The sequence below is a fragment of the Spodoptera frugiperda genome, chromosome 15 (genome assembly GCF_023101765.2).
Source record: "Spodoptera frugiperda isolate SF20-4 chromosome 15, AGI-APGP_CSIRO_Sfru_2.0, whole genome shotgun sequence".
NCBI classification, from domain to species: Eukaryota; Metazoa; Arthropoda; class Insecta; order Lepidoptera; family Noctuidae; genus Spodoptera; species Spodoptera frugiperda.
Window position 1 is genome coordinate 3,710,572 of NC_064226.1, and position 16,415 is coordinate 3,726,986.

At 35.0% G+C, this 16,415-nt stretch overlaps 1 protein-coding gene across 1 annotated transcript; it reads right to left on the reverse strand.

Moving 5' to 3' along the window:
* Nucleotides 1-11,434: 11,434 nt before the first annotated feature.
* Nucleotides 11,435-14,937, reverse strand: LOC118277744 (venom carboxylesterase-6). The gene is made up of 3 exons (XM_035596662.2): nucleotides 14,724-14,937; nucleotides 13,221-14,473; nucleotides 11,435-12,703 (listed from the first exon to the last, which is right to left on the reverse strand). The coding sequence occupies exons 1-3, from the start codon at nucleotides 14,898-14,900 to the stop codon at nucleotides 12,250-12,252; spliced, it is 1,884 nt and encodes a 627-aa protein (XP_035452555.2). The 5' UTR covers nucleotides 14,901-14,937; the 3' UTR covers nucleotides 11,435-12,249.
* Nucleotides 14,938-16,415: the final 1,478 nt, after the last annotated feature.

The window sequence follows — 16,415 nt, forward strand, 5'->3', positions numbered from 1 at the left end:
CGATTAGCAAGATTGTTACTGAACAATGATGCTTAAATCTTGTACTTTCTGTAGCCATCCATGTAAGGGAGAGAAAATAATATAGGTATTTTAATGTGAAAATTTGATGTTGTTCAGCGTGGTCAATTATACTGAACAATTAATGGAGTATGAAAATTAAAAATCTAATTAATCTGACAGTTACATATCTAATTAAAAAAATATTAGACGCATATTTTAAGGTTACAATACTTAGATAAAACGGAGTTCAGTTTAGGAGTGGGAGGTCGTTACGTCACGTTTCCCTATAAATTGTAGTACGGATAAATCGTGACGTCAGACGATATTTGAAATCAATGAATCGTCGAAAGTATTTTGATTTTGTAAGGAAGGAAAAAATACGTGTCTAATGTTTAAAAATAATCTACTAGACGGAATATAAAAAATAAAATTAGGATACTACCCTATTACCAAGTAAACCTTTTTTTTTTTTTATAATAACTATAGGTTCACACTTGACCACTATCTCACCTGATGGGAAGCGACGATGCGGTCGACGATGGAGCGCGCTTACCTAGAAGTAACCTATTCACTCTTGATTTAAATATTCCAGGGTTGTAGCTCTCGGGAAACACAGGCTCCGGCAGGGAATTCCATTCCTTAGCTGTACGTATAATGAATGTACTCCCAAAACGTTTTGTGCGTATAGATGGGATATCCACCATGTAACGATGACGCGTTGCCGTACGTCTGGTTGTCCGATGATGGAACGGGCTAGGCGGAATTAAATTGTGCAATTCCGACGCACACTCCCCGAAATGCAGCCGATAGAAAACCGACAGGCTAGCCACTCGGCGTCGGTGCTCTAGACTTTGGAGTTTCGACTCGACAAGTGCGTCATTGCCAATGATCCTCTTGGCTCGTCTCTCGATTGCCTCGAGTGCATCAAGCTGGTATCGGGCTGATCCGTCCCAAAGATGAGAGCAATACTCCATGCATGATCGAACTTGCGCCTGATAAAGTTTGAGCAGCTGTTCCTGCGTGAAGTATTGTCTGACCTTTGCGAGGATTCCCAGTTTTTGCAGCAAGATGGGCTTTTGCCTCAATGAATGGCCCAAAGTTGAGGGTAGACGTTAGCGTAACACCAAGAATATCCAGACGGTCGGTTATTGGCACGGCTGCACCTCGGAAAGTAGGAGCAGGGCTGAATTGGCTCCTTTTAGCGGAAAATAGACACGCCTGGGTCTTAGCAGCATTGAACTCAACCAAATTGGCATTGCCCCATGCGGATACCGCCTCCAAGGAAGAGTTCAAGCGCCCCACCATAGCCTCTTGAAGAGACTGGATTTGTGACCCACTAGCTCGTGCGCTGGACGTGTATCTCTCAGCAACAGTACTGTCGTCTGCATACCCAAAGGTACCGGGCTTAAGCAGATCATTTATGTGCAACAAGAACAATGTAGCCGAGAGCACTGACCCCTGAAGAACTCCGGCATTGATAGCCATTTCATCGGACGAGCAGCCATTGATGACCACTTGGATGGATCGGTCGCTCAGGAAGTCTGCTATCCAAGCACACAGACCAGCAGGCAGGCCGAAGGAGGAAGCTTACCAACAAGGCTATGATGCCAGACCCTATCAAAAGCCTTCGAGATGTCGAGGGAAACGGCAAGCGCCTCCCCGTGCCTCTCAATGGCCTCACTCCAGATGTAGGTGGCATACGCTAGAAGATCTCCAGTTGACCGGTTTCGGCGAAAGCCGTATTGTCGGTCACTTAAGATGTCGTTAGTTTCTAGGTATGCCAGGAGTTTAGTATTCAGTACACGTTCCATTGTCTTACATAGAATGGACGTTACTGAAATTGGTCTATAGTTAACCTTGCTTAAGATTAAAGACGATTATTCAATACTAAAATAATTTAATACCATATTCATGAAAAGTATAGGTAGGAAAAGTCTTATAACCAAATGATTAATAAAATTTGCAAGAAATGATAACTATATTAAATACGTTTATTTATAGGTAAATACAAACGTCGCGTTGCATTCGGTGTCACCATAAGGCGATGAGAACTTTGCACATGTTTCTAATTGTTATACAACACATGGAAAGCCATAATACGATTATAACTGTCATAATATGCAATTATCTATGGTGTACAGTAGAGGACAGAACCAGCTGATCATTTAAAATTCTAATTCTTCGGCAAAAGCGTTCAGCCGTGCCACTTAAATGTGATAGAAAATAGAAAAATGATAACTTTACAGATTAGTGACAAAACACATGACGTAATCCCTTGGTTAGTCAGTAGTGCGTTTTGATGTTGTTCGGCTACCTGCGCTGACGCCCACCACCCTGCTTCATTCAAGCTTATGGTTATGACCATCAGGTGGTCAGGCGCATTTGACCACTATTGTACCTCACGGATTAAATAGTCTAAAGTGTGACTACTTGAAGTACTAAGTAAGAATTTTCTAAGAAAACGAAATTGCTTTTAATTATCCCTCCATTCGTTAATTATACGGAATTTGGAATAACACACCATACCTACTTATTAATTTATTTATTTACCTATATATTTATTTTGTCTTATCTTTACTAAAATGTAGGTATTATAAATGCGAAAGTAAGTGTCTTTCATGTCGCAGCGAAGCAATTTTACGTTAATGAATAATGATATCCGACATAGTGAGGAGTTCTAACCTCCTTAATTTAGATAAGTTTATTAGCTAGTATTGTATTTAAAACTTTGTATTATTAGCAAATCAGACGAAATCATGGTTAAACTGTTAATAAAATAAATAAATCGAAATATTTACTCACTTCCAATTTGTTGCCAAAGTTCTATATAATGTGCCCACAATTTTCTTGTTGGATTAAAACATTTGTGTAACTCACCAATTATATTTGAATTAAGTAAATTTTCCTTACAAATTTAGTTTATAAATTCTATACTTTGATTAAGAGATTAAGGGACAAGCAAGTTGAAAAGCTTTGCTTAAACAAAAGGCCTTAATTACAGTTTCAAAAATTAGGAAGAAAAAGTTGTTTTCTTTTATTTTATTCCTAATCTAGGTTCCAAAAGGTTCTTTAAAAAGTCTTAAGTTGAAACTAAGTATTGTTAGGATGATTGATACTCAAATTAGTTTGCTTTTCAATCCTGTGAAAATGACTTCCTACGACTGTCAGAGACAAACAGCCATTATTTTAATAGTTTTTATTTAAATATTAAGTTTGTAAGGAGATACTAAAATTAATATTTAACTCTGAACACCAATTAACAACTGAGAACAGTCTTTTTGTGGGGGTAAAATCAGCCAATCTCTTCTCATTGGGCATTGGGTGAGGCGAGAGGGAGTGTCAGACTCTTACTGACTAAATACCACTCCGTTCCTACTCCTGCTTCTGCAGCTCCAGACCGGGACATAAGAAGAGTTTGCCATATTCTCGCTTGGCAAGTTGGTTAGAGAACGCAGTTTGAAAGGTTCAGTTTTATGACTAAAAATGTCATCCCTTTGTTGTCTCTTATGGCATTCACAAGAAGAGTAACAAAGACCATATATTATGAACCAAAATATTACCATTACATACAACAAATGCATCTCAAAAACAACAAACTCATGGTCTAAAGTTTAAAACTAAAACAGCTCCGGATATAGGAGCAATTACTCCGCCGTAGTCTGAACTGAAGCGTCGAACATCATAAGTGTTGTCGAACTAACGTTTGTCTGTTCATTACTCTGAAAGCATGTCTGTTGCGGAGCCGACTCTCCGTCTATAATGCAAGGCATCTCAGATAGAATTTTTCTGTAAATCCATTTTGCTGTATAGATTTTGTATCTTGCTTTTTGATGGTTAATTTTGTAGTAGGTAATCTTATGTTACATCATATATGTATATGTATTTAGTTTTTGAAAAAACCTTAAAAAGGAACAATAACTTACCTTTGATATACTAATCAAAGGTAAGTCATTGTTCCTTTTTAAGGAATGTTATACCTCATTTTTTAGTCCCAATTATTTGATTAAAATTATTATGATTAAATGAGGAAGTAGGTTCAATTACGTGAGATGTGCTTCCAAACTGAGAGCAACTAGGACAAGAGTACCGATACCTATTCAGAATCGTTTTTTATCGCTAATCAAGATATAAGAGATTGGTATTAACTTCCGAAACATCATGCAATGAAGCGAGACGATATACAAACACCATTGGTTATCAAAATGTAGTCACAGAACTGTGCGTATGTTAATTCAAAGTACATTGTTGATGTCTGCTAAAATAATCTCGGAAAAACCTTCCTCTGTTCTCAATCGATCCATTAGAATATGGCGCAGAATACACTACAATAATATCTTGAACACAACAAAAAGAAACACACAATATCACTATTTGTAGATAATAAGTGATAAACGACCGGTTTTCAAGAGTTCCACATAAGTGGTTCGGTTCAATTGTCGGTGCATTTTACTGATTACGGCTAGCACGACACATACATACATTTAGTACGTCAGTGGTTCTGTACTATAAAAATAATTATTCAAAAACGAAATTATAACTCCCGGGATAATTACGAGAAACTCTGACACGTGCCGTCCACGCATTTGTTACACGCGTTATTAATTAAACTTTACACCGAAAGTTGAAACGCAATATGGATAAACAAAGGATTTTAATTAAGCGAAAATATTTTATAGAGCTCATGTCATTCCGAATAATTTCCAATCCAATAAAGCTTCGTTAAGGAAAGTTTTGTTTGTACATCAATCAAAATTATAATAATAGAAGGAAAGTACTCGATTGTGTAACGATTAGGGTAATTCGATCGCTACTCTAGTATTTTAGTCTTCACGTTTCTGTCAGTCGGTCAAGGATCGCTTAGTACGTATTTACGGATATACGGAACTCCGAACGGATCGATAGTATGATTTATAAATAAATACTGTATACATCGGGTCCGCATCATTACAGTTGACAACTCGGACAGTTCCAAGCGGACGACAAAGTGGTTTAAGTTGAAAAGTATAACACTGCAATTTTATTATTAGTAGGTAGGGATTTCAATCAATTGTATTGTAGGCGTGTTACGTCTTGAACGGCTGCTTAAGGAGCTATTTTGCTAGAAAATTTTCACACGTTTATTTTTTTTTTATTACAGAAAACTTTTTCTTGGTAGAAATGGAACAAGAAATGTGTCATGATTTCTTTTGCTGTATAATAAATCATGCAATACATAATTGTTGTGTTTGTAGAAAAAGTCATACAAATTATTCCTTACACTTCTTAAGTTTCTGCCAGCGACTTTACCCGCGTTCTCGTGGAAAAAAGTCACCCAAGGCAGGTCATACCCTGTTTGTATACCAAATTTCATCAAAATCCGTTCAGTAGTTTCAGCATAATTGACGGATAAATATCCAAACATACAAATAAACACACTTTCACATTATAATATTAGTGTGATTGTTTCAACACAATTTTTTTTTCGTCTCTACTTAACTCAAACATGCACACAAGTTAGTTTGCATGTTATATCAGCTATCAACAATAATGTATTTCTTACATTTTCACTCATTCAAGCCAACGTAACTAATCTTTTTACCTGTTTTCTATAAGGATTAAAGTCTCTTTTCTTAGAGAGATAAAAATCTGATAAGAATATGACCATTCAAAACAGAATCGTGCGTACTAAATAGATTGGTAGTACATGTCACTGAGATAAAGCAAATTGAAATTCCCCAATATTTTTTATTTGTGTAATGATATCAAAAATATAATCAAAATACTGGTTTTCTTAGGCCGGTTCGACCGGAGTGATACCATGGCCTCAACGTAAACCGACGTGAAACAACGGTTGCGTTGTGTGAGTGAGATTATCGAAGGCCTAATTCCCAATCTTCCCCGATTCCGCAACAACCCTTAAATTCCTAACACCCAAAAGGAGACACACTTGTAACGCCTCTGGTGTTTCAGGTGCTTGCAGATTGCTTACCATCAGGTAAACCGTCAGCTCGTTTACCGGCTTATACCATAAAAAATGTAATTTAAATGAAATCCGGTAAAAATGAGAAAGTGATTCTGAGATTTCTTAGAAACATTACATGTAACATTTGATTGATCTGTTTGTTCCATTAGAACAAGAAATTAGGGTAGACAACCTCTTCAATGAAAAATATTCTTCATAACTGTCACCCAAAAATACTCCAACGTGGCTGAACTCTATCCAATTATGAACAATTTTTTTTCAGGAACACATTGTTGCTGAAATGGGCATTATGCCAGTAGTAAAGGTACTAGATAGTAATGGACACATGTCTTGAACGAGCCCAGCTCATTAACCTACTCCAATCTATCAAATTTAGACTTTAACTGTTTGTTGTTAAGTCGAAAATCAATTAAGAATTTAAGGGTAGCTTGACGTGCTGGCTGGATAGTTGAGTCGTAGATTTGGACAACAGCTTATTGACCTACTCTAATCGATCAAATTAATTTTAGACTTTAATGTTCTGTAATTAAGTCTAAAATCTATTGAGATATTAAGGATAGCTTGGCCGGCTTGCACCTGTACTAGAATTCCATCATCACCCTGTGTATGTACAGATATACATCAAGATACAATTATCCAGTTTATCATGGCCTTGCTTTGTTTGTTCTTTTCGCATATACAAAGGTCAGCTTATACTGGTTTGTTTAGTTTGTGTTTTCCTACGTTGGTAGATAATTACGCGTTTCGCGGTTTCCTCTTGTTATGAAGAAGCCAATGTGTATTATCTAAAGGTGTCAGTGATTGACAGATTGAGGCGCCATTCTGAACATCTTGATGATATTCAGTATAAAAAATAAAACATATTTAAACATAATCTTTATGTCAATGCCCATAGGTACTTTAGTACTGGATGTACTTAAAGTTAAATAAAATATTGTGTACTTTAGAGGTACTATATTTGAAGAATATAGGTAAAAATTTAACTTCCTTCAAAAAGTGTACCATAAAAACAAAAAAGAAAATTTACAAAACTTCACAGACTTTATGTAATAGACTCAAAAAGGTTATTTTCCTACAGTTTTTCTTATCTGGTTTCTTATTTCGTTAGAAGTAATTTATACAAAACATTTATGTAAAGCAATTTTATAAGTGTTGTGAAATAGTTTGAATTTTGGTCGAACTTAACTCGTTTAAGTTTCTCTACTTTTTTGATTGAGAAAATCCTCTAAGATCCTACTAACAATAATAGGCCAACCGAGTACTTCACGCTCTTACTCTCTCTTTGTAATTATTTCACTCTTACTTTCTTCTTTTATTACTCCATCCCCACTTCCATCTTCACTTACTATAGCAGTAATATCCCTGTCCCCATATTTTAAAACAAATCAATTAAATGCCGCACACTATCAAACTCATTTTTGTAACTCTTTCTCCATCTCTTTTACTCTCACTCTCACTCTCTTCCTTTAATCACTCCATCAATACTTCTATGTAAAAGCACAGAGTTTTCTAGATTTTTTTACCTACATAATTGTATTTCTAATATCATGATTAGTTTTCAATACGAGAACTGTAACAAATTCTCTATGGAATAAATCGAATCTACATGTAAATATAGTTTGGCATTGACACCCAAGTTATTACCCATGTCAATTTCATATAAAGCCTTCGAAACTTTAGTCGTTTGATAAAAATAACTACTCACAGTTCAAATGCTATGGGGAAATGAAACACCAACGTTGTTCTGTACTTTGTTGTCAGAAAGTTGATTGTGTTTCCAATGCTTTTTACAAATAGAGGTGTATTGCATTTTTCATATCAAAAACAAATGTATTTTTTTATGGTATAAGCCAGTAAACGAAACCAGCAAACCGGATCACCTGATCACCACGGTAAGCAATCGCTGGTTAGCATTCCGCCCATGGACACCCGAAACACCAGAGGTGTTAAAAGTGCGTTGCCGGCCTTTTGGGGGTTAGGAAGTTAAGGGTTGTTGGGATCAGGGATTTGGAAGATGAGGAAGGGGGTCTATTATAATATTTCATTTATTTTTTCTCGTAAGGTAAAAAACCATAGCTCGATGTTTTCCTCTGTGATTTTATAAAATGCGCCATAATTTTAAAAAATAGGTATGTCGAACTGAAAAAAATCTATTGGGCAAAATATAATGTGTATAGGTAGGTACGTTTCTAAAATAGGTTTTAAATAAAAGACTCATAGGTCTATTTTCGGTTACATAAACGTCTTTATAAGTCATCCGTTAAAATATTGTTTGTGTTACAGTGTACGGTAGTAACTAACTTAAGTGTTTTATAACTGCCATAAAATTGAACTATGGTGTCAAACTGTAAACTTTCACTAGATCGTAAACACGTCGTTAGAAAATTTAGATTTTTATTGTTTTGTCAATGTCCTTAATAAATATGTGTTTAAATTGTTCCTACAATTGTTAATTTAAACGAAATAATAATAATAAAATGTATATTAAAAATGAATTTATAGTGATTTATTTAGGTATTTTTATGGACACACCTTACATTTTTAAAATGTTATGTCGAATATACAGTTGTAGATACAAAGCTGAATTTTTTAGCACGAAAAAAAATCTTCAGTATATAAGATGGGCTTAAAAACTTATTAAATTGTCTAGCCTAAAATTAAGAACTCATTACTAAAAAAACTATTAATAATTGAATTAGTCGACTAAAAATTTTATTGTAAACTGATGAATTCCTGTAATACAATAAAGAAAAGGAATTAAGGAACGATATAAATGAGTACCGACCGAAACATTAGTTGCGGCCACTCTTGCATACATCTGAAATTGTTCCACACGTGCCCCAACGATTTTTAATGTTGCTCACTGTTTCTTGTGTAGATTAGTATGGATAAGATTTTATGATATCAGTCATTTAGTTTTCTAATACTAGTAACTCTTATAGAGAGATTTTTTTAACTCGCCATTCCTTCCTATCCAATCTACATATACATATTATTATATTCAATTTGTAACATACATAGTATATTCTCTCATTTAGGCCCTATTAAAAGTAAGTCTCATTTAAGCCATACTCATTTAAGCCTTATTATAAGTACACATAGTGCTTGCCCTTAAATGCGAACATTCGTGAGGATTTTCGATGTATTTATATTTGTTACTCTTTCGTGCAAAAACTATAACACGATCTAAATGAAATTAAGCCCAGAGAGATAGATTATCACACACATCCTAAGAACGCAGAGAAGTTTAATATAAAATAACTTAACACGTTAACTGCCACGTAGATCACCGGTGACCTACATTAGTGGAGGATTTGCCTTCAACAGTTTTCTGATGGCAGTTAAAGGTTTAAAATATAAACATACATAACCTCACGCCTGTCTCCCGTGGACCCCCAGGCAGAGACAATGGAACGCCAATTGCCACGGTTCTTACACACTTCTTTCGCTTCATCAACAGTCATCAGTCTTTTCATGCATGCTCGTCGGTTTTTAATATATCGCCAATCTGGTCGCTATATGTCCGTCTGGGGCGCCCTCTACCGACGGTCCCACTCATATTTGCCTTAAAATATAAACATGAGAAGTAATTCCACACGTTTCTAACTGGGCAGAGCGGTCGTGCCGCAGCCGTCTCTCGCGGGCCATGTGGCTTCACATCCGACGCACCTTGTTCAGGTTACCGAGTGACGAGTACCGCACTGTTGTTCCAGTGATTCAGATCCGCACATTATTATGTACTGGTATTTCAGTATTATTCACTTCATATTATATTAGAGTATCCAACTAATTAGACTAATAAAAAAATTATATAATATAAAATTACTCCTGTAATCTTATTGGCACGATGGTGTAAGAATTAAGGTAAATATTGCTTTAAAAATAAAAGGTGTTCTAAAAGATACTTCAATAACACCTTATATGTCTTTAAACAATTATTCGTTTTGCTATAACAAATAGCTCATTATAGCTTAATTCTTTTACGGAATGAAAACTAAAATCCAAAACCCGATAACATTTGACGAAGAGATCAAATCCATGTGTAAAAAGAAAAAATGGATTTTAATTGATACAAAATCACTTTCATTACTTTATTTAGCGATTAAATACTTAAAATTTCATTTTACTGCTAAAAAATCATGATGATAATAAATTTTAATACTGTTTATACATTGTACAAAGCACTCACAGATGTGGACTGGCCCAGGCCTGCAAATCTGCACTTTATAGCTTCCACCGCCTAATAAACAAACTTAACTCGCATTTTAAATAAAACAATCCAAGTTTCAAGCTCGTTATCATATTAATAACTTTACGATATTAGTTCCGAATTGTTATAAAGATTGCTTTTCATATTATAAACATTAATAGTTTCAGTGTGCGACAAATAACGAACAACGCACAGTTAACTGAATACTACTTATAACTATGAACCCCTAGCGTGGCTTGAAATCAATCGATTATCTCTTACCTCTTCAAAGTTTCGGGAGCAAACAGTTATACATAATTAATTTAAAGATTATTTTATTCCCCCCATGGGAAACCCTGGTTATCCCCGTAGTACATGTATGGACTGATCCGGAGCTACGGACTACCTAGCGGGTTTACCGGGGCTCCGGCTTGAAAAGCAGAAATAGGAACGGGGTGGTTTTTAGTCAGGCGGTAGAAGCCATTGGATAATTTTCTCCCCTTAAAAAAAGTATATGTATGGAGCAAGCTATTATTGTGTGTGATTTTTAAATAAACGCTAATCAAAAACAGTTTCTTAGCATTTTCGTGTATGTGTGTGTATATGTGTGTGTTTCTAAAAACCTCATCCACGTGTACAATGCACTTCAAACTGACTTTTAAAGATATGACCGCGTTACGTCACTAAAATAGCCCGAGTGACATTATCGGCCCACGTGTCCACTGCACAACCTAACCAAGAAAGTGACCTGTGAACTTTTATACTGACACGCAACTTCTACTGTCCTAGTACCTACTTGAATTTTATTCGCATTAATGAGCATATTATGAGCAGACGGATTGCCTGATGGTAAGCAATCACCGTCTCCCATGGACTCCCAAACACCAGAAGAGGTGTTATAAATGCATTGCCTTTTTAATGTAAATGATTCATTAACATATTCACCTGAACCGATTTTGACGCAATTTTCAGCATAGTATTTTTTAGACTTAGGGAAAGTTTTAGAGATATTAGTACTACTATTTTAAAAAATAGAGTGTTTGAAAGAAAAGACAAGAAGGTTCCCTTTTATTAAATTTAGTTTGGTTTTCTTCTAGTAGTTTCGTTTAGAACACTCTAGAAGTCGAAATGATCTCAAACATTGCTCAAAATGTTTAATAAGTATCAAATATCAAGATCAAGTGATTTGATATTCTAATCTACTGTCAAGTACATTTCAAATGTGATATCAGCATCTCCTCCTAAAACGTTATCTTTCGAGGTTAAAATAAAATCGCACAATATTTCTTTTCGAGTTTTTTATTATATTTACAAAATTATAAATAAAATATTAAGCTATATTAAAGAAGTTTAAAACTTTAACTTTCATACAAACGCATGGTAGCAAAGTTCATTTGGTGAGTGCAAAAATCAGACCATTTTAACAACTTTAAATTACTTACTGCCGCACTCACAGACATTTAATTATCACTTAACCTATTCCTTAGTAACAATTTTGTACCGAAAACAATCGCTAAGGGTTGAGTTAAGTAATCATTAAACGACTCTGAGTACGGGGGTTAGCAGTTAAATGCAACCAATTTTTAACTTTATCTCGTAGACATAAGGATGGCATTAAAAGCTAAATATGTTTTTGTTAAATTACGTCGGTGCAGCTACCATTAAGAACCTTATTCAGGAATTCGAGTAAATAGAAAATCGGTTAGCATAAAGTTACTTAAAATGGCTGATCAAAATGGAAGTAAGTACTAACTAAAAAAGAAAAATGGTTCTAGACTAAATTAGTATTATAAAAAAATATTTAAATTGCACTCAATGGCGCAATAAAATATCTTAAAACAATTAAACTTATTAACAATATATTAATACTACAAGAAAAAATAGTAAAATGTACATTACGTTCTTCAAATGAATTTCAATACGAAATCCAAAGAAGACTGTGAAATAATTTAGTAATTAGAAAAAAAAATGTCCATATATTGGTGTTTTCTTCAAAATAAATGGAAATATAAGAGCTAGCTTCAACAAGAACACTGACGATGCATATTATGTATGTTAAAAAACAGAAACAATAGAAAGTAAATCTATTGAGATGTTTCTACGACAAAATCTGAGAGGAATGGAAATGGTTCAGAATTGAAAACAGACTAATTATTAAGAACGTGTAGCTAATAGCCGTTGAGGCTGAATTTTCCTCATCACAGTCATCACCTTCGCAGTCATCATCACCGTTGCCGCTACCATTGTCATCACCACAATCATCACCATCACACTCATCAATACCACCTGGGCTCAGGGTAGTTGTAGGAGTATCTTCATTCCTGTCAATAATTTTCCAATTGCTCTGTGCATCTAAGAAATGTGATGAGTAAATACCTTCCCAAAATGCAGCAGTTTGGGGATGGGGATTAATCAAAGCTATTTCCATTATAGGTTTGGTTTCTTGACCACCACGTCCAACAATTTCTTCAGTAGAGCCTATGCGCAAGAATTTTGCTTCGCTTTGAGTATAAGGCTCCCACCTTACTGTTGAAAGAGTAGTTGTGGGGTTACTGCAACAAAAATTATATAGAATAAGTTTTTTTTTAATTATGATCCTGAACTGAACGTCAGATAATTACATATTTTGTGTTGGATACAATGTATCTTATCTTTGTAAAAAGATTAATTAACATGTTATGTTACATCAATTCACAGAATATTATGATAATCATAATTTATAGTCAATAACGTTTTAACTACCTGAACAAACTGGTTCGATTTTGAAATTGTTAAACAATAAACAACTCGATATTTTTTTCATTAATTTAAGAATAACTACGTTATTAATTAATTAATTGAATGTAATTCCATGAAGATTGTCTTTTTCGTTTTTATTGGACGCATAATTTAGACGACAATGTGAAGTGATTCATCGCATTTGTCTCATGCTACGAGCACTATGTTAAATAGAAATGCTTTAAAACACTGCTTTTATTAAACACGACTTAAAACCGTATCAAAACCATGACAAGAAATCTAGTTTATATTATGTAACACATATTTAGAAAATTTTGTATGAACACTCACCCACTCTTAGCGAAGCTAGTCCATCTGTCAACGAGAATTTTACTAACCAGATGATCCAACTCAGTCCCTCCAGAACCTCCATGGAACAAATACGCCACTTCTGCACCGTGAGGCGCTGAATCAACGTTTATGGGTCCAACCAATGCTTCTCCGAGAGTTCCTTTATATGAAAACTGATATAAATAGGTATTTGATGTAGTAGCAAATACTCGATTTCTAACTTCTCTTAAAGAAGATATAAGAATCATTGTGTCACCGTGATATTTCAAGTAGGGTTCGTATGAATTTGTTGTTTTTGTTCCACTCGATCCAAAATAATATTTTTTAATTTCATCTACTACTGCTGCATCGTCTTCAATTTCTAAATCGGGCTGTATAAATTCACTGAACGATTCTTCCATTCTCTTTAGCCAATCGTTACCAAATGCTTCCTCTGATCGAATAGTACCTTCGTAATCTACAAATCCAATAATGGTAGGAATATTTGACAATTCTTTGTCACGTACAATTTCAGCAGGAGTTTTTATAAGAAAAGGTTCTACTCCTTCCAATTCTTTACGTTCCACACAAGGAGCAAAGGCTAATGAATTATCAGTTAAGTCAAGTTCATTGATAACACCCATCAAAGCTCCGACACTAGTTCTGGTAAAAACCTCTGATAACTGTTCAATGCTGGTTATTGTATGGCCAAGAGCTTCAGCTACATCGATAGCATGTTTCAAGTTATCACGAGATACAGCCCAAGGAGAATATGCGTTGCCACTTTGAGCAATGGCTTTATGTACCAAACCTTTACTCATTGGAGACATTGTGACCAAGTCCACGGCAGCTCCACCACTTCCATGGCCAACGAGGGTAATTGAGTCGGGGTCACCCCCAAATCGTGCGATATGTTTCTGGACCCACTTTAAACCTGCAATAATATCTTTCAATCCGGCATTACCGGGTGCAGTTTCAGTGCCAAGACAGAGGAATCCTAAAATCGATTCACGGTAATTCAATGACACTACAACAACCTCCTTTTCAACAAAATTTCGGAAAGATAATTCTGGATTGTTAATGCGATCGAATTCTTTCCCTTTAATCCATACCATAACAGGCAGTTTCCTTGTATTAACTATAGTTGGTGTGTAGATGTTGGCTACCAGACAATCCTCGGTGCCTTCATATCCTGCACCTAAGGCTCGAACACATTTTATGTCTTTTCGGTTAGCTGTTAATGGGGTTTGGAACGAAGGTGGTGGTAGCGGTGCCTGCAAGTAAACATATTTCAAAATAATAAGTTTGTATTTGTGTCACTATACTTATATTATACGTCTATGTAGCATACAAAGTGTAATAAAGATATTGAGAAAATAATGTAGTACTTATTAAAATATAAATTGTATCTACAATTGTACCTACTCAAATTTTTGCGGCACGTAACATTCATTGCAAATGCTTAAGTTCCATTGGCTGCAATAATAGAAGTAGTACACATAGACTTCAATTATAATATATTACCTTAAATCGGTTGATGCCCGAAGTCGCGTCCGCGTATGGTATACCGTGGAACTCGAAGTAATCTCCTTCAGTAGATATTGTTCCTATCACCGTACCTTGGCCAGGTAGCACAACTTGAGGTGGCTGCTGACATAAAGCCAGCCCTAAGACCGCACAAAGAGTCAAAATTTTCAACATGGTTTCTTTACCACGGCTGATCTAGAACTGGATGAAAGGGATCACAGGGAGGGAAAACTAATCTTGATTAGATATACACAATGGTTTCGGTTAGATAATGTCAACCTTTTTGATAGTGATGATAAAAGAATCATAGTTCGTTTTAAGATGAAAAACAATACGTCAATATGATTGTCAGTAGCTCATACTGTGTAAAATTCAGATAAATGTTATCTGCAGTGCGTTTAGGTTAAATTTCCTCACGATTCCGATGAGGACAATTTTTTCGACGCTTTAAGTTAGTTTTTATTTATTTTCCTACTTTTTTATGTTTCTTATAAGTTATAATATACCTGTTTAATTTTTAAATTGTAAATATTTTAGTCTTAGCTTTTATTATTATTTAGTCTACATAATTATATTATATTTATGACTTTTTAAAAAGAGTAACGATTGAGTTTTTTGCTCGTTCTTCTCCATTCGAAGCTACACTTTGGGACGAGCACCTAGCTTCACTGACAGACAGACTGACGGACAATTCAATTTGACGTTTCAAAAATGCCTAATTTAGGATTAATTGAAATAAATACTTTGACTTTGACTTTGATATTAGTACTTAACTTACCATTTTTTTAATAATTAAGATTTTTTCATATTTTCTTTGCATTGTAGGTCATTCCAGGAGTTACTAAACAGTATATTGCATATTGAACGAACGATTTGTGTTACACCTATGCCTGTCTAGGTTAAAACAAAAGAAATAATATTTTTAAGGACACCAAAACGAAACTTATAATGGCAAAATGTGTGTCAGATAATAAGGTCAATGACCTTCACGATCATTTGAAGAAAAAATATGTGTCCCTTGAATACCGTTACTTAATAGACGGATATTAAGGAATATGTACTCTGTGACATGGGAATAGAGATCATTATTTTATAAGATGTCCTGTGGTCCATTTTTTCAGCAGTTCCCTTAGCGGGGGTGGTGATACGTGTGCGAGGGTAGCGGGGAGGTCCCACAAAATGTGCGCAACACGTGTATGCGCCTGCGCCGCTACTCTGAATTCATGAGAATTTCTGATTCATTGACTCTTGTCGTATTGGAGTGAATTTTGTTTTGTGATAATTAACTTTTTTTTTCTTATTCTTATATGTACCTACTTACTTAATGAGTCATTTTATATCAGTTGCTTTTTAAGTACTTAGGTTTAGTTAAATATTTATGCGTGTTGACTGTATTAATTTAACTTTTTCTCATTAAATGATGACTATTTTTTTGTACATTTTTTAAGGGCGGAGAATCATTCAATGACTTGTCTCGCCTTGGGCGAGGATAGAGGGAGTATCAGACTCATACTGACTAAAAACAACCCCATTCCTACTCCTGCATTTCAGAGCCCCGGTAAACCCGCTAGGTAGTCCGCAGCTCCGATTTTTATTTGTACTAGGTTTAAAACTTTCAAACTATTTAATCTCATTACTAAATTATCAATTAAAAACTCCATTCGATCCGTAAACCCCGTAATCAGTGAT

Coding starts and splice junctions, on each gene's coding strand:
- LOC118277744 (XM_035596662.2), bottom strand. CDS start 14,900: ATGTTGAAAATTTTGACTCTTTGTGCGGTCTTAGGGCTGGCTTTATGT. Junction 14,474..14,723: donor CGGGCATCAACCGATTTAAG/GTAATATATTAT, acceptor GTTTACTTGCAG/GCACCGCTACCACCACCTTC. Junction 12,704..13,220: donor ACTAGCTTCGCTAAGAGTGG/GTGAGTGTTCAT, acceptor TTTTTGTTGCAG/TAACCCCACAACTACTCTTT.